This window comes from Takifugu rubripes, chromosome 21 (assembly GCF_901000725.2).
Source record: "Takifugu rubripes chromosome 21, fTakRub1.2, whole genome shotgun sequence".
Classification (NCBI taxonomy): Eukaryota; Metazoa; Chordata; class Actinopteri; order Tetraodontiformes; family Tetraodontidae; genus Takifugu; species Takifugu rubripes.
Genome location: NC_042305.1, coordinates 14,384,321 through 14,411,956, shown reverse-complemented (window position 1 = coordinate 14,411,956; position 27,636 = coordinate 14,384,321). Strand labels below are relative to the sequence as shown.

At 49.4% G+C, this 27,636-nt stretch overlaps 2 protein-coding genes across 8 annotated transcripts in view; one reads left to right on the top strand and one right to left on the bottom strand.

Moving 5' to 3' along the window:
• Nucleotides 1-3,298, bottom strand: part of mthfd2l (methylenetetrahydrofolate dehydrogenase (NADP+ dependent) 2 like) — a 4,809-nt gene extending 1,511 nt beyond the window's left edge. Inside the window, exons 1-5 of the mRNA XM_011615815.2 lie at nt 2,978-3,298; nt 2,050-2,234; nt 1,831-1,953; nt 1,555-1,707; nt 912-1,019 (exon numbers count right to left, since the gene is read on the bottom strand). Of these exons, the coding sequence (XP_011614117.1) occupies nt 912-1,019; nt 1,555-1,707; nt 1,831-1,953; nt 2,050-2,234; nt 2,978-3,120 (712 nt within the window). The 5' untranslated portion in view covers nt 3,121-3,298. The remainder of the gene's footprint in view (nt 1-911; nt 1,020-1,554; nt 1,708-1,830; nt 1,954-2,049; nt 2,235-2,977) is intronic.
• Nucleotides 2,926-27,636, top strand: slc20a2 (solute carrier family 20 member 2). Of its 7 annotated transcripts, none has more exons than XM_029830216.1 (13): nt 2,926-3,059; nt 5,737-6,003; nt 6,086-6,154; nt 18,678-19,239; nt 20,096-20,236; nt 20,529-20,614; nt 21,505-21,601; nt 21,681-21,800; nt 22,686-22,916; nt 22,994-23,627; nt 23,691-23,876; nt 25,788-25,872; nt 27,181-27,636. In XM_029830216.1, the coding sequence occupies exons 4-13, from the start codon at nt 18,951-18,953 to the stop codon at nt 27,343-27,345; spliced, it is 2,034 nt and encodes a 677-aa protein (XP_029686076.1). In that variant the 5' UTR covers nt 2,926-3,059; nt 5,737-6,003; nt 6,086-6,154; nt 18,678-18,950; the 3' UTR covers nt 27,346-27,636. The 7 variants fall into 7 exon arrangements, with proteins under 7 accessions (XP_029686076.1, XP_011614118.1, XP_003974988.1 ...); XM_011615816.2 differs by lacking the exon at nt 25,788-25,872 and adding an exon at nt 25,120-25,204; XM_003974939.3 differs by lacking the exons at nt 6,086-6,154; nt 25,788-25,872 and adding an exon at nt 25,120-25,204.

The following is a 27,636-nucleotide window of genomic DNA, read 5'->3' as shown; positions in this document are numbered from 1 at the left end:
CACGTGGGTGAAGGACAAGGACGGCGGCGTTCCATGGAAAAGAGGGGCGAGCCACAGCCTGCTCAGTCTCGTGGTCACATACCTGAGTGTGCGCACGGGCGCGCGCCTGTGTGTGATGCCTGCCTGTCACATTTACGACCCACCACATGCTGTTCCAGAAATAACAAGCAAAAGCAAGTTTCCAACTTGCAGAAACACAATTGGATACGAAGCACAAGTGAGGTTTTATCAACATGAAGGTCAGCAGACCATCAACGGACACGTGCACGATGGCGGCGAATTCAGAGAATAGAGTCAGCATAATGTATGTTTTTTATGGGATATTTTGGTTAAGGGCACCGTTTGTACCCTACGTTTCACAATGCATTGTGGGATGCATTGAGTGCACTAAGTAGGTACAGAGACTCACATAACAGCCCTAGAAAATGGCATACATCCTAGTTAGGGCACTATAAAGGGAATAGGGGGCGATATCGGACAGCTTAGAGGTGCAAACTCTGTGGAAGATCCCCTGAACTAGTTGCGTTGATCCAGCCAGTAACATGTGGACAGGTTAATGTTCCAAGTTGCTTCACTTCATAAAGAAAATGTTTCTCCAAAAACACTCTCCCTCCTTCCTAAAGCCTTATAAGGGCAGCTGATCCGTCTGCAGACAGAGCGCAGTGCCACGAGTCTCGCCCTGTTCAGCCCTTTCTTACACATTCCCTGGTATTTTTGGCTGTTTGAGCTCTTCCGACAGATTGTGCTGAAAAGGTGAAAAAGTTTGGTTATTGGTCACATCCTAGCAAAACTCTTTCAGCATCTAACTTTGATGGGAAGCCAAAATGGCGCAACAAAGAGAAAGAGAATAGCACAGTGCTGAGTCACCTGCACACACACACACACACACACACACATAAACATGCGCTTACCTCCAGAGCGTTCATGCTTGCGATCTGTGTGCAGCAACATTGCAATGGGCATTCCAACATTTTTGGATCGACCAGCAACCAGCACATTCTTCCCCACCGTCTCAATACCTGCGCACACATTTTTCAGGGTTATTCAAGGCTGACGGCTCAGACGTGACAGAGAAGGACTGTCAAAAGGTGTGAAAAATATGACCCCCGGGACCCCATATGCTGTGGACTGAATCCATATTTTAATGTTTCAAACTGTGCCACGTGGCAACAAAGCCAGAGAGGTTTATTGTCCTGCTTTTTAACTCACTTTGAAGGCTGAGTGTTATACTTTTGCTCCTATATTGATGAGCCTATGGAGCATAAATGATTGTGAGTCGCCACCTAGTGGACGAAACAGTTAACAGCGCCAACACTTTTAATTTAAACTGCCATTGAAGGTTTACGATCTTGAATTTTTAAGGTAGTTTATTACTGAACCTTATGACAGTTAATGTACCAATTAAACATAAATGTGTCACATTATTAAGACAAACTGTGAAAAATTGTGAGCACATCAGCCATTTATTCCTAAAACAGCAGCAATTGGAACTGCCAGCTTCACGGTATTAAGTATTTTTATGGTATTTATCGCTGTATTTCTTTTTTAAGTTACCTGCTCTTTTGATGATCTCCCACACTGCTGCAGGGGTGGCCGGCACCATGGATCTCTGATCCAGACACAGTTTACCAATATTCACGATATGGAAGCCGTCCACGTCCTTCTCTGGAGCGATAGCGTTACACACAGCTCGCTCGTTGATATGCTCTGGGGGGGTGAACGGGCAGCACAACAGGCACCGGTTAATTGTTAGCTACAGCTGCGAAACGCCGCGCGGAGCAGCTCTTTCGGACGCCACCGTCAGCGACGTTATTCCGTGACTGTGTTTACCAGGAAGAGGCAGCTGCACCAGCAGGCCGCTGACCCTCCAGTCACGGTTCATCTTGTCAATCAGCTCCAGCAGCTCCTCCTGGGAGACAGAGCTTGGCCGCACCACTGTGTCACTGGAAATACCTGCACGGCACGACGGACGGCGCACGTGCACAACACGTGTTTACCTTTCGGTCGCCTACCATGTGGACATTTTGCACACGGGGAGGGCAAACTTACCCAGGATGCTAGCTGCTCGAGTTTTATTCTTCACGTAGGTACGGCTGGCCGGGTCTTCCCCGACTAACACCACTCCTAAATGGGGTCTCATGTTACCCTGGGCTACCAGCTCCTCCACATCACGCTGGATTTCTCTTTGAATCTGACGAGCCAGCTCCGTCCCCGAAATCACCACGGCCGCACGCCTAGAGTTGGAAATAACAGAAAAACCTGAACGACAGCAGGCGCGAGCGTGGCACCAGAGGCTGTAAAACAACCACAAACACGAATACTGTAACAAATACGGCTGAGGTTAGAAGTCAATTTGTTGTGTTCCTAAAAGTTGCCATTCCAAAGCTAACGTCTTTAAAATGTCAACGTGTCAACAACAGCAGTATGTAGCAACATGTCACGTCGTTGTGGCAGAACAGAACAGTTGGTGCCAGTAATCTAGTGGTACCAGTTAGCTGGTAACCAGTGGATTCCCTCTGTCGAAGGTTGGACAAAGGACGCAAAGGATCCCCACCTGCACAGGTTAGGGGGGGGTCAGAATACCATGGACAGAATCAGTTAGGATCCTCAATGTCACACCACTTTTATTTAGACCCATTTACATGGTGAAGGGAAGCATACTGTAGGTGAACATTGTCATATTTAATGAGTTGGCCAGATATGAATGAATGTCCTAGAATTCCCCCCCCCATTATACTCCCCACTTGATGGTAAAGTGGTCAGACTGAACCGTCTGGCTAAGGTGGGGTAACGTCAGTGCATCAATCCCACCTGGGACGGTCTGTGCCCACCGACCAGCCCTCTGCCTCCTGACCGGTGAGCACTCCTGTCAATCACCAGCCTCCGACACGTGACGGTACACGCGCTTTCCCCGGCGCGGGAGCGTCTCATCCCTTGATATAAAAACGCGCCGGCGTTTGGAGCGCGCTCCGCTTACCTGCCCGCCGTCTGGTGCACGTCCCTCCGCTGGCCATCGCCCCTTCGGTGCAGCCGCAGTTTGCTCCGGCAGCAGTGATGGGGTAAGGTTAGCGGGCTACAAATCCTGAAGGAGGAGCGTAGCGGTGAAACAGAGGCCGCCATGTTTGTGTGTGTGCCGTGGAGACGGCGCGTGGCTGGGATTGGGAGGAAGGGGGCGGGGCTCTGAGGTGAAGGATGGCTGCGGGCGGCTGGACGCGGTGTTCCGCAGTACGATTGTGGAGAGACATGCGGGAGCTGCGGCCTCGCGTTTTTCGCGTTCGTTGAGAGGTCTGAGCGCACTGGGGTGTGTTGAGGTAACTGTGAAATGATTTGGAATTAATAAACATCACGGAAAAGATATTTTGGGGGGGAAAAAACCCAGCTTGCGTCACGTCGTTTCGCGATATTGCCACAAGATGGCAGCACGTGCTCAAAGCACAACTCATCCACAAATACCGTAATACTTTTAAAATGTGAAGTCGCCTTTAGTTTTGCTCTTTAGGCGAATATTTTTACCTCTGCTAGTATTAATAATAATGTTAGTATCGCTTACAAACACTACATGTGAAAAAATAATAATACTATTAATGTATTCCAACAAGACTATATAGTTCTAGGACATTCATACAGATGTGAAATTGTATTATATGAATAGTAGTTGAATTACATGATTAATATAATATTTGTGGAGTATCTTTGTGAAATTTGGCTGTGAAGTGATATATTGTGCAAAAAAGGTAAATATTGGACATCAAACACATAAACGAAAGAAGAAAAACAATAAATTCTAATACAGTACTGACAAGTAAACAGAGTTAAAAATGCTGTTTCTAATTTTTTAAAGCTGGTGCTTGGAGGCAAACTTCAATTTAAGCACCATACAAACATGACAGACAAGACTGAAGGAAGCTGATCACTTAATTGTGGGTTATGTAATTGGATTCCAGAGTTCAGGCTCTCAAAAGTTCAAGAAAAGCAAATAAAGAAAGGCAGGGGAAAGTGTAAACACAGCCACATTGAAAACAAAATCCAATCATTCCTTATAGATTTTTCAAAAGCAGAAAGATAAAGTCGCAGCAGTTAATCTTAGTGACGTGTTGGGCTAAAGGCCTGTTTAGGTGGTGGGAGTGTATCCACAAATATGGTACACGTCCCTCCCAGGCGACATGCCTGGACATGAGACTTGTGAAGAATGTACCGTTTATCCTGTGGGACTCCTCCTCGGCACTAATTAGTTTTTTGTTGTTCTGTTTGCCAGCCCATAGGTTGACCACATACAGTAGATATGACCACATCCGTGCTGCCAACTAAAGAGTGACTATGAAAACATGGTCAGTAAGACTATGGCCTGTGTCCCCCAGCAGCACTTTAACACGGTACCCCCCCCCCCCCCCCCCCAACAACAGCAGAGGACTGGTCTCGGGAAACTCGGACCAGGCTGTGATATTTGCTATGTGGCTGTTGAAGCCGTCAGGATGGCAAAGTGTCTTCATGTTTGACTACTGGAGCAAAAAAAAAAGAATATTATAAAGCTGGGAACCTCCCCATTCTTCCCCCCTCCCTCCCCAATTCAAATTAGCTTATTTAAATTGGATCAGAAGTCAGTTTAGATTAACCTGTCCTGTAATACCAAACGTCCCAGCTCTTCTGCTTTATGGTGTTATGGTTTTACTATCTACTTTTATTGTTCTTTGTGTCTAGGAACATCCTGCTTACACAGGTGTGGATGTTGTTGTCACAGTTATTGCTGCTCTAAGTGTCTATACAGGCCTGCCCGTACAGATGTGGCACATCTTTTCATGTTCTATGTCACGTTCTAAACAGTGACGAAGGTGTGGAATTTAATCACGCTGCCACAAAATCCACCCGAGCATCTCGCACTATGAGTTTTGCCTTTTGGAAACCTGGTAAACTGCACATCACGTTAGCATTACTCTCACGGGACTGGTGGAAGTAAACGGGCTTCGTCGCCATGGTGATCCATTTCTGTTGCCCTTGATTGTGGTTATGACGCACCTCGAGCACGTTTCTGGCGTTCTGCGCTTCAACAAGACGCTACAGGCTCGTTCCGAGTGGAAAAACCTCACAAACAACATCACTAAAGTTTTACCGCTTCCCTTTCTGATCTTTCTTATTTAACTTATCAGCTTTTTGACCATTTGCCCTCCATGTTTGTGTCCCATTCAGGGATGGTACCCTCCTAATGACCCCCCCGCTGTTGTGGAGTGGTTCGCTGGTTACGTAACACATTTATGCGCACGTGGCCACTGTCGTAATACAATAAACAACGTTTGGACGGATTCGCTGTGAGGAAACACGCGCAGCGGTCGTCACGTGCATGCGCAAAACACCGGGCACTGAATACAGAATAAAAGAAAACGTTTTGCTTTTATTTGGGGGGTAAATCGTGGTGGAGGTTTGGCGTAATTAAACGTGCCAGGCCGCCCCTTCTTTCTTTACTGCTCGATAGTTTACAGGTGCGTAATAACGCACGAGTCCGACATGGCGCAGTGATGTCTGCGGTAGAAAGTCCTCCTTTAATGTTCAAGAACGACCTCGTCCGAAAACGTCATCCAACGCGACGGTTCTGTCCGGAACATCGCGTCCGTGTCTCGCAGATGCCAGACGCATGATCTGTTTTTAAACGCCTCGATCCCATCCAGGTCCTCGCAGACTGACCACCCCGTCTCGCCCCCCTCCCTCCCTCCTTCCCTTCCTCTCCTCTCCCTCCTCCCTCAGCCGTAGCTGTCATCTCGAACGGCGCGCCAGAGACGACGGCTCAATCCCGGCCACGAACAGCAGCAGGCGACATTCGGCGCAACGCGGTCACAGGAGCCGTCCCAGCGGAGGTCAAGCGTTCCGGACGACGACCGCGGCCGGAATCCGTGACATTTTCGACGCCGTCCACGGAGGAGAGCCGTTCTGGGAAACGACAGACCAGATAGAGGCGTGGAGGCGGAGAGCGACAACACATTCCCACCCTCCCCGTGGTGTCCTATTTCGTTGGTAAGTGTATTTTATGGCTTTAAACTGCTGACCGCGTTCATCCCGCTTCGACATTTTGTTTTTTTTTCCAAACCCTGTTAAGAGACTTCCGAGCGCATTTCCTGCGGTGAGCGTGCGTTGGGGGGCAGTTTGCAGGCGGAACGGGGCCCTGGTGAGTGCGGACACAACATGACACAAACGCACTTAAATGAGCTGCTGCGGTAAACGGGGCCACGCGCCTCTTCATCTGCCGCATGTTCGCCTCGCGCGGGGAATCGACGCGTCGCGAGGCGCTCGCGGCATTGTTGCCACTCGCAGCCACGCAACTTGTGGGTCAATGGAGCTGCTACACGTGTGTTAAACACCCGACCGAGTCACAATAGCCAGACACGCCGTCTGGGGGGGGCGCCTTGCCGGGGCGAGCCGGGGCGGAGAGGTGTGAAAGATCCAGGGGAAACCGAGCGCTGGGGTAATTTATGCGTGTGACGAATTGCGTACTGTTAATCACGCCAATTCATTTCAATCTGTTGAGCTTTCCGTGAGTCGAGGCGGGTCGACAACTGCGCATGCGCATTATGCAACGCCACTACCGCTCCATTGCCCAATAACAAAGCACGACAGTCTTATCTCAGCTGTGTGTTGTTTTTTTTTAAATTCCTCGATGTGTTATAATTTAGATTGAAGTGAATAGATGAATTAGTAGGTTAATTCATAGCAGGTTGTTTTGTGTAGATACCATACCTGCTGTAACTGGTACTCTGAGATGATGGATTTGAGAGACTGGAGACATCATCACAGTCAGTAGTGGAGCAGAGCTGCTTGGAATAACCCTGGGGAGGCAGGACGAGGTTTAAACATGCCACACGTTCCTGCCACCGAGGACACGAAGGCCTGTCTTTGTCTCCGTCACACATGCAGATTTTCCAAACAGGGAGAAGTCAACAGAAAACAACAAAACTGTAGCAAAACTCAGAATGTTGCAAACGTTGTTGGATACTAATGATGCGTGACAGCTTCAGGCTGCGCGTGTTTCGCGATAGTTTTCAGACAAATGAATTTATGCCGCTAATGCTACTGTATTGATGCAGCCAGATCTGTGTCTTTGCTGCAAGATACAGGCGATGGTGCGTGACTGTGACACCGGAGCTAACGCCCCCGCCATAATCCCGCACAGAGCTGTGCACACCGCTGTAAACTCCACATGAAACGTGCGTTATGCTATAGCTTACATAGCAGCAGAACAGGATAGGAGCCGCCAGGACGCAGTTTGAGTTAATGATCAATGTGCATTCTGATAAGGCGATTAAAAGGAATGCTGGGGGGGGGTGCCACCAACGCACACACGCTTGTGTTTTTCTTCCAGTTGTCTTAACTTTGGGTAGGATGTAGTGAAGCGGCCGCCACCTAAACTATAAGACAGTATCTCCTGGGGCCATAAACATAGTACAGATAAAAAAATATAGCATGATAAGATACACAGATTAATAACTTCCCCATTTTACACACCGTGCTTCTGTTGCACACGGTGCGATAAAGTCGCCGTCGCCGTGCTCCTTTCCCGTATGCGCCGCTCACGTCTGATGATGAGATCTTGTGAACTTGGAAGGAACAACGAACATGACATTTACTTTTAATCACGCTTTATGTGTCTCGTGGATTTTGGGTGGTTTCGCAGCAACGCGGGGGGGAGGACAAATTCAGCCGATATTTGACTGTACCTTGACCTGGTCTCGGTTTCGGCCTCGCGGCACAGACCGACACGGCGTTGCCAGCGTGCAGCTGCAGATTAGCCCCACACCTTCGCTGGACTCGCCGTCCATGCTAATGCAGAAATGTGAGACGGTCGACGCGCCAGGACGCACAGAATCAGCTGTGAGGTTGGGCAACTTGTTTTGAAAGCGACGTGTATGAAGATTGCCGTCAGTGTGGGAGGCGTGCAGGGAGGGAGGGGGGTATACATTGTGTAATTTATTTGTGTTCAACGAGCTGAAAGAGCAGAGTCAAACCAGTTTCCCTCTCTCTCTGTCTCTCTCTCTCTCTCTCTCACGTGCATCAGCAGTTCAGCTTCCAGATTCTCTGTGTTCTCACACTCCTTTTTTGCCCAGGGGCCGCTTCTATGGCACGTTGATGCCAGCGCTGTTTGGGCCACTTTAAATGGGCCAAAGTTCATTTCCTGGCTAGTCCACTTAAAAATGTACATCTTCTACCAAAGAGGCGTGAGCTATGAGTTTAGAGATCAATGCTAGAGGGAAGTGTATGGAGAATACACTGAAGTCTGTTCTGGTTTCCATGGCACTCGGGCCCCGCACGGGCTGGCCCTTGTACCGGATGGTGTGTCCACCTCTCTGTGGGCTGTAGAGTTGCTGGCAGTGTCAGAGAACAGTCTGTCTCTCTGATCGTCCCACCTCAGCCTCAGTCGCACAATTGCACTCTTATGACTGAGCCCTCCTTCGCCATGGCAGAGTCACATGATGGCACAGAATGTGGGAATCTTCATGCTGGGCATCTGTGTGTGTGTGTGTGTGTGTGTGTGTGTGTTTGTGTGTGCATGTGTACATGCTGTATGTCTCCACACACTTGTTTTACCTAATCCGAACGGTGAAAGTTGGTTTAGCTCGGCGTGGAATAAAGAAGAGACAAAATAATCGTGTAGCTCTGCGTCTCTGTTTCAGTAATTAGCTTGGGTCAGATTGTGTTTAAAGTGTGTGTTTGTGGGTAGTGGGCTCAGTTTTCTGTTCCTGTTTACCAGAGATTTATAGAGGCCTGTAAAGCACTTGAGTCTGCTTTTATCCACTTAAATATATGTGGTTTGTCTGCATTTTACTGTATGAAGCTAATTTGAGGGAACCCCCCCAGATAATGCTAGCTGGCTCCGTCACTACCGCCATGTAGGTCTGCAATCTTCTTTGACCCAAAAGTAGATCACTTTTCTGGTACATCTTCGCAGGAATGTTGCGGCGTTTTCTTTTTGTCTTCAAAATGACTACATTTGCCCACCCGGGCGGCCATTAGCGTCCCGGCGGTCTGCTTCTTCTTTGTTGATTTTCTCGCAGGAGATCATTACTTAAGTGGATGAGGTCCGTGCAGTCGGGAAAACTTCGGTTCTTTACGCTGTGGCTCCCTCAAATACAAACGCTTGAAACGTCAACATGGCCGACGAGCCAACACCTAATTATCACAGTTAGCAGCACAGCCGCTTGTGCTAGCTGCGTCATTGTGTCTGACCTTGAGTGTTTTTTTGGCTACGTTTGTCCTCGCCACTCGGGCCCAGGAGAGCCCTTTCTGGTGGCCTTCTGTAAACGGTCCGGTCCGTATCAAAGCGTTGTCACACAGAGCACCTCTTGTTAGGGTGCTGGCCTGGTGTTAACTATGCTAATGACAAGCTCACTACTGAACTGTGAGGCTTTGTGTTATATGTATGAGAAGCAGAATAGACCAGTTCTTCTCCTTCAAACACATTTGTTGCGGTCACCTATAAAATGAGGCATAGCTCAGTGGGGGAGGGGGGGGGGGGGTCAAGGTCAGGGGACAGTTTGTTGGGAATATCTGAGGGCAGATGGCTTGATGGAGCTCTGACCAAAGTAAGAAGACCTCTTCATGACGCTCGTGCCAGTTGATGATATCATCTCCTCGGTCTGGCGCCGACGCTTGGAGCAAATCTGTTGCTGAACGAGTGAAAGCGTTCGGGTTTTTCAGAAACCGTGCCCGCTCGCACGTCCACCTGAAGTGACGACGGTCGCGACAGGCATCACGGAGGAACGCCCATTCCGCTGCCAGTTAATAATCTTCCCCGCGCGTCTATTTGATGGTGCGGACAGGGCAGGGCTCCATGTAAGGATGAGCAGCTGGCTGACTGGTCACTCCGCTCATGTGACGCTGCTATTTCTAGCCAGGCCGTCCCTCCTGTCCGCCGCCTTTAGCAACACAGGCAAGTGTCGGATACGTGACACCTCAGACAGCAGCGAGGCCTGACAGTAGAGGTGGTGCGGCAGGTGGAGTCACCTTGCCTGGTGGGTGAATTATTCCATTTGAGGGCATTTAAGGCGCTCTCACTAATGCTTGAGATGGTGCTAAGATCAGGCACGTTTGTCTGGGAATGCATAAAGTTGTGTTTTTTTTTGTGGTTAGCACTTTTGGTCTGTAAAACGTTAAATGGAAATGATTGTCTGACGGTGTCTTAAACTTGGTCGGACTCTGGTGTGGTGCTGCTAAATGATACCGTTCATCTATGACATTTAATTATACGTGCTGACAGAACTGCGCTTGTGATCTGAAACATTATCAGCATTTTTCAGTCTGCTTAACACTGCATTTTATTCCTCTTGTAAGAAGAGCTAATCTCAGTTTTGACACCAGCTTCAGGATTAATTGTGCACGTCCCTGCTCTTAATAAAGCTAAATTGAACAAGTGACTATAATAATCCAAATATAGAAATGGAAGCCTTTTTGGAACAGAGCCCGGGGAAACTGCAGCCTCGTGCACTATTAAAAACACATTCAATGTTGTGAGCCGTCTCCTCCAGCAAATATATTGCACCGATGAGCAATGGGGATGTGGGAATAAGCTATTATTAAAAACTTCCAGAGTTCTTTGTGTCAATTGAGAGTTGACATCTATATATACTGCATTTCCGCTCCGGTATGTCCCCACAGTGACACCAGAGCGATCGATGTCAACAAACTGGATGGGATGATTTTCCATGCAAGTGCCCAGTAGCACTGTTGTTGAAGGGAGGGTGGGAGACGTTGCGTAACACGGAGCAGAAGATGCGGTGGGGAAGCTAACGGGACAAAGTTGCCGTTTGGGAGTAAAACGTGCTCCCGCCTGCAGGAGAAGCCTGTGGAGGGCAGTGTTTGGATCTGTGGTCGGTTCCGTTGGTCAGCAGATTCTTGCGACCAAAAACAGGGCTGCAGGCCCAAAGCTGGCGTTTATATTCTGTTATATTCAATATTAGGTTTGCTCGGGGTGAAATGAGGAGGACTGCGTTTGCCATCCTCGCCTCCTGGTGGGGCATAAAATGCAGCTCTGATTTGAGGTGATGTGATGGGGGGGAGGGGATTATTTATTTCAATAGGTTTAGAGGTGACTCGGGCAAACTAACCCAGGTTCCCTCGCTGGAACATCAGCAGGCATCATTCTTGCGTTTCCGCCTCAAAGTTCAGGGACGTTGGTTCAAGTCAGGCTGACGATGAATCCTGTAAGTTTGTTTCTTCCGTAGATGCAACCAATGGCTGTTCTCAGCAAACAGCCCCACCCCTCAAGAGTTCTGCTCAAGAAAGTTTGGGGATTTTTTTTTTTCCCCCCTGGATGATTTTGGTGGAAACGATGTTTTTTTTTTGTGTGAAGGCTGCTCATTTGTAAGGTTAAAGGTTTGAATCCCAACGCCGAAGCTGTCATGTGAAAATCCCCCGGCTGCTGTGACCGGCCCACTCTCCCGACCCACTCCGCTGCTTAAGCGAGCACGTTTTTGTGCATTGTTTTAGTTTCCGCCCAGAATAACCAGCAGAGTAATCCGCTGACTCACTGACCGGCCTAATCCGGTCGGCCTCGTGCTTTTTGCTTGTGCTGTTACACACTCACGTTAAACAAATGTATGGCCCAAAAAAAAGGGCGTGTGTTTGGGAGCACATGCGTCTGCGTAGAAGCCGACATTCCTGCTCCCCGTGCTCCCTCCCCCACCTCCGCTGCGTCTCCCGCTACGTGCGCCCAGCAGCAGGCCTACTCAGAGCACTCCGTAATTCTGTTAGCTGGGTCATGTGCTGGAAGCCTGGATTAAGAGCATGAGGTCAGAGACCACTAGATCCATCTTAGAAACCAGCGTTCTCTCACTCTCTCAGCCGCTGTCTGTCTCTCGTCCACACCCACAGATGGAGACTCAGCCGTCCAAGATCACAGATAGTTGGACCCTCTCGGGTCGCTTTGAAAACATCCACATTTAAAGTAGCAGCCGAGTTACCACACGGTCTCAGTTCCGTAGCTCCAGTCGTGTACGGTCATCCAGCAGAGCAACATTAGGTTGTTGGTAGGTAGGAGACCTAGAAAAGAGACCTGCACCTCCCTGTGGGCTGCTAACAGCTGTGGAGGTTTAGACAAATGCCACAGGGTCCCTCCTCATAATCCAATGATTAGAAATGGTGAGTTAGGGCATAAAGGTGACCCCCCCCCCCCCCACACACACACACACCGTTTATCACCTGTATCACTGCACTTTGAAGAATGAGTTCAAAAGAAGCTGACAATCCCGTAAATTTGTTATCTTCCCAAACTTTTGAATGTGGATGGAACTACAATGTAGCTCGTAGTTTTTCTGCAGCTAGCAAAGGCAAAAAAATGCTAAATTTGTATCGTTCAAAGATAGTTTGAGCCTCCTTGGACACTCTGCATGTCTCAGTGCCAGAGCGGATGCTTTTAATCGTTGTTTATTATCTGTACACTGCTTTTCCCCTCAAGCCGCTGGCACAATTTGGGCTGCGTTTTTATTCGCTAATACTGGCACCCACTTTGTCCCAGTAACACAATTAAGACCCCGGAGCCTGCCAGTGGTAGATTATCGTTCAGAGACGTAGGTAGGTCAGAGGTCCTGGTCCAGATTCCTTCAGATTCTGCACCAGGACTGTTGAGGGATGGAAAAGGGAATGACCCCGGCCAAGCAGACGTTCTTTTGTTCTTGGGTTTCTACTCTGATGCATGGAGGACAGCCTTGGAGCGTGGGGGGAGGGGCGGGGTGTGGGTTAGTGGGGGGTGGTGGAAAACAGTCAGCGGGGTCATGGGTAAGATGACTCTTATACCAGGAACATGGAGACAGGTGGCAGAAGAAGAAGAAAGCTGGACAGCAACCTCAAATAGGTACAATTGTCGGTAGGTACGGCGTTCTGTAACCCCGTGGTGCTTGGCTAGCTAACAAACCGGCATGTTTGTTCTGTAGCAGATGTACATGGCTGTACGTTGTAGCCACTACTTCAGATGCTAACTGTGAGAAAAACAGATCCTTTCTGAATAAAAGCTTCATTTTGGCCTGTTTTTGTTGCTGATTGACAGTTTCAGCATGTTTGTTGGGAACATTTCCACAGAAACGTGCCTGAAAAGCAGCCATGCTGTTAGTCAGTTTGCCATTTAGGGGTGAGGGAGTCAATTTGTGAACTGTGCTGAGTGAAACCAGAGAGAGGTGACCTTAAAGAGTATTCAAACTTAAGGCTTAGTCAACTCTGAACGCTGGGGGTGGCTGAACGAGCTGCAGGTCTACTTTATGGTTGGTTATCTGTTTAATGCTGCCAAATACCAGCTCGCACCTTTATTTGAAATGGGTTTTTTGTTGAATGTTTCGCAATATATAAGTGTTGTAATCGTGTGTTATGGATTTTAAAAAATACTAAAGTTGTCCGTAATTGTGAGGGAGTAACTCTGCAGACAAAATTGAGCGTGAAATAACGTCCCCAGCTGAAGTGATTCAGATAATTACTTCTGGGATTTATTATGATTTGTGGCTGCTGACGCGAAATCCATTTATTGATTTAACGTCATCATCTGCAAAATTTCTGAAAGGTCATCTTGCCTTCTGCCTTCAGAACTGCCCTATTTCATTGTGGGAGACATTCAACAAGGTCTTGGAAACATTCCTCAGAGAGTTTAGTCCATGTTGACACGTTAGCATCACTCAGTTGCTGCACATCTGTGATACGAATCCACTTTGAGATGAGATGAGCTTTGTGACGCGGTGAGTTGCCCTGCTGGAGCAGTCATCAGAAGACGGTCCTCTGTGGACATAGAGGGATGGACATGAGCAGCAACAACAGTCAGCTAGGCCTTACAGTCTAAATGACGCTCAATTGGTACTAGTGGGCCCAAAGTACGTCCAAAATCCCCCCCACACCATTACACCACCAGCAGCACCAGCCTGAACCGTTGATACAACACATGCTTTTAATGTTGTTTATACCAGATTCTGACCCAGCCATCCAGATGTTGCAGCTGAAATCGGGACCCATCAGGCCAGGCAACATTTTTCCAATCTTCTCTTGTCCAGTTTTGCTGAGCCTGTTCCAATGTGAGCAGTTCTACCTAATAAAGTGGCCAGTGAGCGTATTTGCACCCTAAAAGACCTTGAAAAGATGGCGCCCGCAGCCTGCCGCATGCGTGATCTTTAATCACAAATATACTCTGAAGGGAGGCTGAATAATGTGACCCGAGGCGCTTTCGCTCATAAAGGCCTTGACGGCTCTCCTCAGTGCTGCAGTGCAGCTCCACAGAGAGAACCGACCGACTGAGCGAGAGCGTTTATGGAAACGGAGCCTTTGAAGAGGCTGTTGCAGCTATGCGTGCTGTTGTTGTCATTCTTAAGAGGCCACCTCCTGTCCAAGGAGGCTGACCGATCACCAGCAATGCGCAGAGACCGCCTGCGTGTGTGTGTGTGTGTGTGTGTGTGTGAGTGTGTTTGGGTCTTTTGGAGACAGCGCCTCCCCACTGTGAAGCAGAGAGTCGGAGGCAGCAGGTGCAGCTGACGCACATCGGCTTTTTACCAGTCGGGGGGGGGGGGCAGAGAGGGAGAGAACAAGTGAGAGACAATAGCAGAGAAGTCACAGGAACGCTCGATCGCACCGCGGAGCGGTGTCAGAGTTTTACTGCTCCCATTCTAGTCGGTGACAGTGAAGGGAACAGGACCCGACGGTGCAGCGGCAGCTTCAGCGTCGATGGAGTGTGTGAGTAAAAACACACACATATACAGACGGCTTAAACTCTGGGAATGTCTCTGTGACCGCTGCAGCGTTCTTCTCTTTTTTTTTTAGGCATCAGCAGAGATTAAATTTCTTCAGCAGCCTTTTAAATCCTGTTTATTAGCTTATTATCTGCTGATTAGCACAGAGTGATAGAGACGCTTGGGGGGGCACCTGAAAGGGACGGATCGGACTTGTGCGTGTTTCTCTGTTGATGTCTCATCAAAAGAAGAAGCTACGCACTGGCTCAGCTGGTTCCATCCTGCGGAATACTTGCAGTAACAGGCGGCGTTGGCGATTGCGCACCCCGGGCTTCGTTCCTCCATTTTGTCACAGCGCCGTTCACCTGAGCGTGCGTCTTTGATTCGCGACTCGCCGCCGCTGGAGCGGCCCGGGCAACGCCGCGGGTGCCCTTGGTCCATGTGCGTGCATCTCCTCATCTGTGAAACGCATCCGCGCACATGCTCGCCTGTCCGGCCTCTCCTCCCTCGCCCTCCTCCGCGCTCCATTGGCTGCCCCCTCCCCACCTGCCCCTCCCCTCCCCCCGCAGCCAGCCAGTCAGCGGCACGCGCAGCCTCCCTGCCACTCCTCATTGGTCCGTGTGCGCTAAGAATGCAGATACTTCTCGGCGGTCTGGGCTCAGCTGACTTTGCCCCCCCGCTCCACCCCCCCTCTGTTGCGCTGTCTCGTTATCTCGCTCTCTCCCGCAACACCACCACGACCCGCTGGTTTCGCTCTGAGCCTCCTGCTCCCTCCCGTCATCAGCTGTTCTCTTCCACAGAATTATATTTTCCAATAATCACAGGCTCTCCCTGACTTCACCCCCCCCTCCCTCCTACCTTCACCCCTGCCATCCTTTCATCACTTTTCCCCTGATGTGAGGCGGCGGGGGGGTGGGGGGGTGAGTGGATTTCCAGTCCTCCTAATCCACCACTTTGAGAGCTGTCAGCGTGTCCTTGGTGACTGCAGTGTGCTTCAGGTCCAACAATTAGGCTGGGATGCTGCTCTGAGTCATCATCTGATTTGGCATGTAAGGGGTTAGTTTGTGGGGGGGGGGTGAATCGGTGAATAGCAGACCGCAGACTCGTGACACGGTGTTTTGCACCAGCTGTGCTGCAGTGGCATCTCGGGCAGATTAATAAGCATTGTTCAGCGACGTGAACAAACAGTCAGAGGAATGCTCGCAGCCAGCCCAGGCTTGTTTATAGTTCCAGAGCGGCCCTCGCGTCCAGAGGTCGGCGTTGCCTCGGGTAAAATGGGAGCCGATTTGCCTCGGGCTGTCACCCACCTGACGCCCACGGGGAAAAGATGCCGGGCAGAAGTATTCCTCAAGAGCATATGGGCTCACAGCGTGCGTGTTCTGTATTCATTTCCTTTTGTTTGAGGTTATTTAAAGCGAGGTCTGCTTGTACTCAACAAACATCTTACTCACCCTCGGTTAATGTGGAAGGTGGTTGCTGGCCAGCCAGGATCAATTTGGGGCATCAGTGCCTTTGAGATGACGAGACGGTCTCGTTACCTCCAGAACAGTCTTCTCTGCCTCAGTCCAGATAGAGACTATTCTGAGCTCGTTTGTTTGTGGCTTTTGGCTGCAGGTGTGTTTGTTTACTCTGCAGAAAATGAGCTGATCACATAAGGACTTTACAATTTAGTATAAAGCGAAGCGCAACACGGCGTTTAGCCCTGAGACTTTGCTAAACTTTGTAGCATCAATGCAGCTGCAGTAACTGAATCGACCATTCACAGCCAATATGACTGCTTGGCCTTCATCATTGTTCTGAGATCCCTGCTAAGGTTCAGACGTATTCTTACCTGAGGCAGTGGCAGCCTGGGGGAAGGAGGCTTTCTGCATCATCTGCAACATTTTATGTTGCCAGGGAAGCGTTTATATAAGTCCATTTTCATATTTACATATACACAGAACAGTCCCTGAGTTCAGGAGAGGTTGTCATGGTGATGTATCTGGAGTAGAAGAGCCACCTTCATGAAGAACATTTTGGGCTCAGATGTTGTTTGGATATTCTGGGTGAGGGCAAGACTGTCCGGGCTGGGTGACGTGGGGTTAACATGTCAACAACTATTCTGTGCATCTCTTTCATGCAGATGGTTCTCACCCAACATGGCGCAGTGGCACATTCATGAATGGAGAGAACCTTTTGCAGATATCGTCAATTTATATTGCTCTCAAAGTGTAAAAACTGCACAGCGATCAAACTCGTGCTGCGTAACTTTACTGAGAAGCTTTAAATAAATTAAGTTGCATAATGAAGTGAGTGAACCCTGACGCTGCTGTGAAGAAGGAAAGACGGGTCACGCTCATGTTACTGAAACCCAGCAAAGGACCCAACAGGACCTGCAAACATCAATGGCAGCGGTGAAAAGGCTGAATTAAATTGGGGAACCTCTGTGTTTTAGTTTCATGTGGTTTTCCGCATCGCAGGAGCCAATAAGAGAATTCTGTACATGTTTCACTCCGGGAGAATTTAGTTTTTGAACATGCTTGGCACTTTCACACCTGCTGCACAGCTTCGTCTCATCACCAGAAAAGTTCCCAAACTACAATTGTTTGCTTAACAAAGAACAGTCAAATTAACAATCCGAACATCTTGGATTTGTGTGTGTGTGTGTGTGTGTGTGTGTGCGCATATTTTCCTTCTATACTTGTGAGGCTAGTTTACACATTAAATGAAGTTCTTAAGCAGTTGAATTTTTGAACCTGTCTGCATATCTCCAGCTGAAATTATGTAATGTTTGCTGATTAATTATTAACTCGGCTAAAGACTTTTGACTGCACTTTTATTGACGAGCGCATCTTTATGACTTGAGGTATCAGTTTACTCTCATCCCAGCAGTCTCGAGCTGAATCTTTAGGAGCAGAGATACACATCGTTAAGTCGGGTCTCTTCCAGCTCTCCCACTTGTCATCCTGATTCAAGGAGGTCTCAGACAGACCCTGATCCAGAGACACCGTAATCATTCGACGTGTCTCTTGCGGTCCACCGAAGGATAAAGGCTGGTAGTGTCAGCGGTTTGTGACCTCAATTGTTCCAGATGGAGCGCTCTGCTTTCAGGAGGGAGCCAGAATCTGCCGCAGGCTATTTAGAAAAGAGCTGCCTGCCCCCACGCGATCAGAAGCAGACAGTCGCTTCACGCGGAGAGAATGTACTGGCCCGGCCTTCAATCTGTTTATGTTTAATGCTCCTCGTTAACAGCTGGCTTAACCATAGAAGGTGATGTGCTGCCATTAACCCCTGCAAAATGACTCTTCCAAGCGATTATGTGGCGGAGACGCCAGACAAAACGGGGGGACAGCAACATTTGTGGCGTAGATTTTTCTCAAGGACCACCGGGGGCTTCAGTGTTGGTGGCGCTCATCATCATCATCATCATTATGCTATCATGGAGATAATAGAAATAAGTTATGGGGAACTTTGTGGATGATTCTGTTGTTTCCCATATTCGGGTTCTGTTGAAGTTACCAGATCAGGTGGACGCAGGACGCGCGTGCTTCAGCGCTGCTTCAGCTGCTGCACCAGGGACGCTTCAACAGGAGAGCCAGACTTATTGTCAGAGTGGAACGAGAAAGAAATGGACAGAACACAAATGGAGTAGGTCTCAGTGAGGATGTCTGGTGTAGATAAACAGCAGGTCAGAGGTTAAAGCCTGTCCAACAAAGCTGCTTCTGCAGAGCCCTGTGTTGTCCTCGTGCACGGAGGTGGTAACAGAGCTGTAATGTAATGTCCTCTGGATCCTGTCTCTTTACAAACCGGCTGCTGTCTGCACCTTCTGGGACTGGCTAATTTGATTCTCTTGATCTGGGTTGTCATTCTGGATCCTTCAGAGTTTTTTTTATCTTCTGCTCCTCCCTCATGGTTCCTCCCCCCTCCTTTGCTTATAAATTGAAGGTGGCGTTGCCTGATGTTGCAGAAGCAAACCCGTGGCTTAAGTCTGACAGTAAACTGTCCCTCTTGTTCCTCCTGCAGGTGAAGGAGCGTGCAGACAGACTGACTCACACTAAGCTATGGAATGCTCTCTGCACTCGCCATCCTTAGTCTCCAATCTTTGGACTGAGCTCCAGTTGCTTAGTTAGCAGCTGTGCTTCTCCCCTCGAACTCTTTGTAACCAGGGGAAAAAGAAGAGTGGACTTCCTCGGAGTCCTCCAGTTCAAGCGCACACAGCACTTCTAGAAATTTAAAAAGAAAAAGTCGAGCTTCTTTTTCCACTCTTGGATTTTTGCCTGCTGAAATCCCATCAAGATGGATCTGGAGCCGTACCTGTGGATGGTGATCCTTGGCTTCATCATCGCCTTCATCCTGGCTTTCTCTGTTGGCGCCAACGATGTTGCCAACTCCTTCGGCACAGCCGTGGGGTCCGGCGTGGTCACGCTGAGGCAGGCCTGCATCCTCGCGTCCATCTTCGAGACTCTGGGCTCCATGCTGCTGGGGGCCAAAGTGGGCGAGACCATCCGGAAGGGCATCATAGATGTGAGCCTTTACAACGAGACGGTGCCCGTGCTCATGGCCGGGGAGGTCAGCGCCATGGTCGGTGAGTTTTCTGGCTATTTGAAGAACTGAATGACGGCCGTCTAGGGTCCTGATGCACATCATCTACACGTATCTCTGCAGCCAGATTAACATGAAACAGGAGGAAACAGAGCTTTGCTCACCATCCCCAAAAGGAATTTAAATAGCTAATGTGATTGCGTAACCCCACAGACTTGATAAAGCTCCTTTTATATTTAACCTGCACTAGTTCTGAAACGTGGACTTACAACTTCATGGCTACGTTATACTCATACTTTTTGAACTTTCTGGGTCTTTATTCCCTGAAAAAGCCCGTAATTGTCCTCACATCAAACACACCAGCGAGACACAAACAGGAATTTGTGAATGTCGTTGGATTAAAAGGGTGAATGAAAGGCAGGAAAACAATGGGGCTCCCGCGGAGATGGTGCAGATTTAATGACGGAGCGGGTGCTGGGAAGCGCTGATAAATAAGGTGATATTATGCACAGGGGGTTCCCACGTGTTGATCGTTCAGTCGTGGGAGCGCACCACTAAGGGCAGTGTTCTAGCGTTTTGTAAAACAGGAAAACATTTTCAGCCCGTGTGCTGTTCATATTCATAAACGATATTAATTTGAAAAGAGAAACGCAGGAAAATGCTTCTATTGTGTCCAGGAGGAGGTCACATTCAGAACAATACAGACTATCAAAGGAGCCCAGGGCTCATTCCTCTTTCTGACTCAGCGTTAATGAATTCTGATTTGAAAGATAGAGCAGCACACATAAACTATCTTTAAGGTTTATGTTTGTGTGTAGTCTGATTTTCTGTACTTTAAGGCTCTGTCGGAGGCTGATTAAGTATAAAGAATGTGTGAGCTTTGTGTTCTTTGTTCACAGGGTCAGCCGTCTGGCAGCTAATCGCCTCCTTCCTCAAACTGCCCGTTTCTGGGACTCACTGCATTGTTGGCGCCACCATCGGCTTCTCCATGGTGGCCATCGGCACCAAAGGAGTCCAGTGGATGCAGCTCGTCAAGATTGGTACCGGCTGGGTTTTCTCTTCTGCACGTCAAACGCCCCTACATCTGCACTGACAGCACACAGCATTTTCTTGACGGTTTCCTTATTGTTCAAGTTTTGTGGTTCGTCCACATCATCAATAAACAAAAGAACTCACTGAGGTTTCCTCCTCTGGTCGCCGCCCAGCGGCGGTACTGTGTAACTGCAGTCAGTGTGCACATGACATTTTCTCCCCTCCTTCTTCACTGCTTCATAAAGCTCAAACTGCTGGCTTATAACTATGATTAATCTCTGTCTTTTAATCCTCCTCCAGTGGCATCATGGTTCATCTCCCCCTTGCTCTCTGGGCTCATGTCTGGATTTCTCTTCATGCTAATCAGACACTTCATCCTGAACAAGGTGGGCTCACAAACACGCTCTGTCATTGAAACGCCGTGTTCTCGTGCCTATTTCCAGCCAGGTGACTTTTTTTTTATGGTTGTAGTCTCCTTCAAACACAAAACACAGACTGTTGAAAGGACCTCAGTAGAGATAAAATAAAAAAAATCCATTTGATTTGGCAACACGGGCAGCGCTGCAGTTATGCAACGGTCGATCTCGGCGATCCCGGCCACCGGGACAAAAAAAACGTGGCGGATCATCTCGGGGTCAAAACCACGGGATTACATCTGATTTGTCATTTCAGCTGCAGTTGCCCTGCAGCGAGGTCAGACCGGCGTCGCCCCCACCAGATGAATTTACGAGTGTTGCATTTTTGTTCGGCGTAAATAGGTGGTTACTGTAGCGTATCCGTCTGCTGTGATTTGTAGTCATCCGCCTCTTTTGTGTATGCTCGGGTCACACCGAGTGTCAGACCCCTCCTAGAACACACATTGCGCAACAGTGGACCATTAAATACTCCCATGTTGTCATGTGTTTTCAATATTTCTACCCCTTTGACCTGAGCCGAGTGTCCGCCTTTAAGCGAAAGGCACCATTTAGGTTTCTCCACTACTTATTTTGGTTGTAGGATCGCACAGGAAAAGGTGATTTAACTAAGTTAAATCTGGTGATCCTGCCACTTTTATTTACTGTGTGTCATCTGTTTGATCCCTCTGGGAAATCAAGTATGAGGAAGTTAGATAAACCGGTATCGTTTGGCACGCGCAGGATACGTCCGGGCCTGTCTTATCAAGTCAGCAACGTGGTTGTGTTTGACAGTCATTTACATTTAGATGATAATAAAATAACAGTGATAGTTCAGGATGGCATGGCTTTGTTTGTGATGATAAGAATGAAATCTTTTCCAGGATGACTCTGTCCCCAACGGGCTGCGAGCCTTGCCTCTCTTCTACGCCACCACCATTGGGATCAACACCTTCTCTATCCTGTACACTGGAGCGCCCTGTGAGTGCCTGGACCTACTGCTTTTAACACATTTTAACCCGTATTTTAATCAAACCGCCGTGTTGTTCATCGTCTGTAGTGCTCGGGTTAGAGATGCTGCCGATATGGGCCATCTTCCTCATCACTCTGGCCGAGTCACTGGTCTGTGCCGGGCTGGTCTGGGTATTCGTCTGCCCGTGGATGAGGAGGAAAATAGCAAGTACGTATCTGTGTGTGTGTGTGTGTCTGTGTGTGTGTGTGTCTGTGTGTGTGTGTGTGTGCACTCTTGTGTGTGTCATACAAGTCAGGAGAAAGAACTCTCAAGGCTAGAATCTTTCTTATATTTCTCTGGATTCTCAACTGCTGGTCTAGAAGCTTTCAGGTCACAGTTGGAAGATCTTTCTTTAATGGGAAAGTTTGCCAGAAGCCAAAGTCATTCATTAAACAGTCATAAAACAAATGACACGAAAAATGTAACAGTGGGTAGAGCCGGAGGTGGAATACCTGAGACGGCAGTGTTCTGTTCCGCAACTGTTCTGTTCAAGGTTCTAAGTGGATAATGAATCACTTATGCTGATGTGATCTAGCTATTACTTTAAATATTAAAAATTACAGTGTAATTATCTAAGGAGAGTCATTACAGTTGCATCATTTTCTTTGGATTCACTCCCTCATCTACTGTCCCGTTAAGGCTAACGCAGGGCATCCACATAATTAGGAGTCCCAGAGCAGTGCAATAAAAGTACCAGTGACGGTCATCACTGGTTCTGTTTAATTAATGTCAGCACCCAGGGACAGGAACAGGAACAGGCACCTAGGCACACATGTGAGGCTGCTGTAACACCCCCCCCCCCCCTTTAATGTGCTGATTCTGAGGGCCAGTGAGGAGGGTAGGTGATATTATCATTTAATCTGGACGCGATGGCTGGCCAGACAGGTGGGGCATGTGTTTATGTGTTTGCCCTGAGGCATCGGGCTTATCAGCGCTGGGATTAGCTTGGATCATCTGATGTGTGTGGACTGTCGCTGGCGAGTGGTTTCCTGCTTTCCATCACAAAGGTTTGGATACAATAGAAGAGATTTCTGCTGTTCGATCTTTGTCCAGGTCGTCTGAGAAAGGAGCAGGCATTGTCCCGCATCTCTGATGAGGTCCTGGACAAGATACCTGAGGAGGAGGAGGAAAGCCCCGTCTTCAAAGAGCTGCCGGGAGCCAAGGGGACAGATGAGGCCGTGGTGCCCCTCACGGCGGGCAGCGATCGGAGCACCCGCGATTCCAGCGGAGAGCTCTCCAATCAGGCCAACGGAGGCACAGTGCTGCCCAACGGCAGGGTCTACGGTAACTACAGAATACTGGCGTTGGACGTGTCTCGACCCACTTTAGTTTTTACACGCTCCTCGTCCTCTGTCCTTCAGGCCGGACACATTCGATGACCAACGGCTGCCTCAAGTCACCCGTCACGAACGGCACCTTCAGCTTCGATGGCCAGATGCGCAGCGATGGCCAGGTCTACCACACTGTTCACAAGGACTCGGGTCTTTACAAGGACCTGCTTCACAAGATCCACCTGGGCCGCATGGATGACGACCGCTCAGGCTCCAACGCGGGTCAGGCGGACAACAACTACCGCCTGCTGCGACGCAACAACAGCTACACCTGCTACACGGCGGCGATATGCGGCATGCCCGTCCAGCCGATCGCTCGTTCAGAGTCTCACGATGACAACGAGAAGCTGGTGGGGGAGCGGGGATACAGGAGCAACAGTGTGTCCTACACCAAGAAACGGATACGCTACGACAGCTACTCGTCATACTGCAACGCTGTGGCGGAGGCCGAGATCGAGGCGGAGGAGGGCGGGGTAGAGATGAAGCTGGCCACGGAGCTGGAGGGGGTGGAGGAAGAGGGCGCTCCAGCCCCAGGGCCTCTGGATGACCTGGTTGAGGAGGACCATGAGGAGAAAGACAAGCCTGAGGTGTTCCAGCTTTTCCACTTCCTGCAGATCCTCACCGCCTGCTTCGGCTCCTTCGCCCACGGAGGAAACGACGTCAGGTACTCCACTTCCTGTTCTTGTGGTTCTGGCCTTTTCAATCGCTAAATCGTCTCCTCCTGCAGCAACGCCATCGGACCCCTGGTGGCCCTGTGGATGATCTACGAGCAGGGCGGAGTCATGCAGGACGCAGCCACTCCGGTTTGGCTCCTGTTTTACGGTGGTATAGGAATCTGCGCCGGCTTGTGGGTGTGGGGACGCCGCGTCATTCAGACCATGGGGAAAGACCTGACCCCCATCACCCCTTCAAGGTGAGAGAGACACTATGTGTGAGTGTGTGTGAGAGAGAGAGAGAGAGAGAGAGAGATGGAATGTGTGTCTCAACGTGACCACAGACTGGAGTCGCTGCAGTTCCCTGGGTGAGTGACCACACTGCTCATGAATACACCTGATAGATGTTTGTTTACAGTAAATAAATCCCGTAATGTCTTCAGTGTGTCCCCTCTACCCGCCCCCTGCTGGTAAAAACACATTATTTACTCCTCAAGCAAGCTGTACATCCGTGTATTTACACATGCATGTAAATACCATCTGTCTTAACAGACTAAACAAATGGCATCATGCAGTGAATCATATACATCTGAAGCTGAAGTAAACGCACCTTCGTATGGAATGAAACGAATGTTTTCCATCTGTCCTCTGACCTGTTACATAATAACCAAATAAGTTCTCTTTTGGACCTCCGTAAACAGAAGCCCCGGGGCTCCATCTGTCCCAGCACCTGCCGCTCCTCTCTCCTTGAGCTCACTCTCCCTCCCTCTGTCTTCTCCACCCAGCAAGCAAAATGCATGCGCGCGTGCACGTGTTGTTCTGTTCACCTGAGTGTAAAGCCACAGCCGAAACAACAGAACACAGGCTCCGCGCCTGCGGGTCACTCTGCAGTAGATGTGTTCTGTGTGCACGTGTGCATGAACTCACAGGGTCTAGGTTCAAGCTTGGTTTGCTGACAAGAACCTAACAGGTTTCTGCGAGCTGCTTTAGTGTGGAGGGAGTGAGGAACGTCTCTTTTGTCCACGTTTCCCCTCTTTTCTGTGGCTTGAACCCTGCTGGTTAAATCATCAGCTTAGTCTTGTGGCTGAACTCAAGGACGGATTTGCTCTGGTTCTCTGTTCGAAAGGCCCCTTCTGTCCTTTCTGAAGGCTTTTCCTGCCATCCGCCTGACAAAGCAGTGTGTGCACGTAAGGTGTGTGTGTTTCCTGCTTGTCAAAGCTCTTCTTGCTTCGCTTCGCTGTGCTCATTAATGCGTCTTCCCTGGCGTTCCTTTAGTTTTCTCATCTTCTGGGTTTCCAGCGTTACCTGTGTCGGATTGATCGATATGGGAGGGAACTTGTTAACAAGTGACTGAAAGGCCTCTGTTTCACGTCAGTGGTTGTAAAGTTTCTGACTTCATTAAACCCTGCTGTGCTGTATCTGATGTGACGGCGCCGCGGCTCCCGGGCGCTGCAGTGACTGATGTCTTTTCGCCGTTCCTCTCCCCTCCCCCTCCCTCCACAGTGGATTCACTATTGAACTGGCTTCTGCACTCACAGTCGTGTTGGCTTCCAATATCGGAATCCCTGTCAGTACCACCCACTGCAAGGTATGACTGAGCGGCGCCTGCAGACGGCTTCCTCACGCCCCTTCCCCCTCCCCCTTTTTCAGGCATCAGCGGGGGGGTGCAGGGAGCTCCCGCTGCCTCTCAGAGCACGATGGTCTAAATCACTTTAGAAAGGTCCACTGGTGTTTGCAGTGACCTGAATATAATCCCCAAATTCATCCTTTATTGTTTTTTTCCCCCATCATTTCTGTTAGAGATTATAGTCTAAAAGATTCCTTAGAGAATCCAAACGTTCTGCTCTTCTGGCAGCAGTGTGGAGCCCCTTCCCCCTGTTGTTTACAGGAACATCTGATCTGGAGGACGTATCGGACCCCCCCCTCCATCCCTCTGTCGGCACCCTGTCTCATTTTCTGTTTCGTTCCCACCAGATCTTCCAATTTTCTCCCCCAGCAACTGGCATGGTTTGCTGTGTGGCTCCTCCACCGTCCTGTGTGTTCGCACCAGTCAGACACTCCACCCGGGCCCCCCCCCCCCCCCCCCAATCCCACCTGTCACACACGTGTTTTCCACTATTTTTCACACCCCTTTTCCATCTCTCTGTCTCTCCACTCATCTGTCTCTACAGCGGATTTTGCATTGAAGTAATGAGTGCGCTAACAGTGCTTGTTGCATCAAATGTGGGCATCCCAATAAGCTCCACCCACTGCAAGGTATTGGAGTCACTGGTAGTCAGGTTATCCTAAGGAGCGCTGCCACGGCTCCACTCCATTGCTTCACCTGTAGGCGTCAATCACCCAAGCCGATCACAACTCCTGCAGTTGTTGTTTTGACCTCTCCGGCAGTTTCCCTTCAGCAGCAAACACATCCTCAGTCTTACGTGACTTCCTGTCGTGTGATATCGGCCGTCGGACACGTTTGCCAATGCTAATTAGCATCACGCTGCACCTAGTTGGTAAAACTGGAAAAGTATAATACGCCCTCACTTATTTATTCTTCAATAACAATAATAATAAAAAAGAACAATGAGACAGAAATATGCCTGTTTGTAGCCTCTAGGCTAGGCTAAATAATAAACTTGTGCTTTTGATGAACTAATCTGAATTTTACTGCTTCAACACTAAAATAAATAAAGGAATTCCACATATTTTGAAAGGGAAACTGCACGAGGCTCAAAATTGATATTTAATTGCTGATATTGAGGCCAATTGATCATCACCATCCACACCTAACTGTCACTCCTCCCATTCTCTTCCCTTAAACCTGTAATCAACCCCGGTTAAAACCTACATGCTGATGGTTAAAGGTGTAGCTGTGGTGATTGGAATGAGATTATGGGGGGATGTGTGAGATTCACGGGTGTTGTTGAGCAGAAGGACATGGGTAAGATAGCCAACAACACCTGTAACCCACACAGGGCTGATTGGTGAAGGTGTGTGTGTGTGTGTGTGGGGGGGGGGGGGGGGGACTGGCTGTCATTCAGTTTGGTCTCACTTCAATCTGAGCGTTTGGAAACTGTAGATCAAACTGAATGGATGCTGCTGGTGTGTGGGGCGCCCGCTGTGATCCCTCACCAAACGTCTCTGATTGGCTGACGCAAACGCCCATACTGTTGTACACGGGCGTTTAAAATGCTAATTATGCTAAATATTTTAGGGTAGGGGTGGCGCCGCATGCAGAGGGGTGTGAGTGGACCTTCTGACGTGACTGTACTGAATAAAGGTGAAACAAGCGTTGATCGGTGGAGGTCTGACATGAGCCTCAGAGTTGTGACGCTGATCTCAGACCTTCCACGCCTGAATCTGGGCAGACGTCCGATTTCCCGTCTGCTTCCTCTCTCTGAACGAGCTGGACCGAGGTGGAGAGCTGTAGGTTGCGTTGGCAGAGTTTAAGAGGTTAAGTCGCCTCTGAAGAACAGCCTGCAGCTCTTCACGCGGTCAGACTGACCCATTGAGTCCCTGCTGCCGCTGATGTTCTCTTTCTTCTCCCCCCCCCTCCCCCCCACCGGGTGCGGCCTCCAGGTGGGCTCGGTCGTGGCCGTGGGCTGGATCCGCTCCCAGAAGGCAGTGGACTGGCACCTCTTCAGGAACATCTTCCTGGCGTGGTTCGTCACCGTGCCCGTGGCCGGCCTGTTCAGCGCCGCCGTCATGGCCCTGTTCGTCTACGGCATCCTGCCCTTCGTGTGAGGGGGCGAGTTGTTAGAGGGGGGGGGGCGAGCGTGAGGGTTGCAGGTGGTAGAGAGATTAAACAAAGAGAGGGAGATGGGAGTTGAAGGCGTGGAATTGGTTGCAGCGTGGATGCGAGGAGGGTGGGTTCAGTGCTGCCTGGCTCCAGACATCTTTCCCGACCTCACCCCAGTTCCGCTTTTATTTATTCTTGTTACAGAAGAACGTGAGTAAAGAACACGTCACCCCTCTCAGTCGATCCGCTGTACATATAACGACATTTGACAATAACTCTTAACACTAAATATGGCT

Bases quoted from the DNA above. Each gene is read 5' to 3' on its own strand.
- slc20a2 (XM_003974939.3), top strand. From the start codon at position 18,951: ATGGATCTGGAGCCGTACCTGTGGATGGTGATCCTTGGCTTCATCATC. The intron at 21,602-21,680 runs GTGAGTGCCTGG...CATCGTCTGTAG, and splicing joins CCTGTACACTGGAGCGCCCT to TGCTCGGGTTAGAGATGCTG. The intron at 21,801-22,685 runs GTACGTATCTGT...ATCTTTGTCCAG, and splicing joins GATGAGGAGGAAAATAGCAA to GTCGTCTGAGAAAGGAGCAG.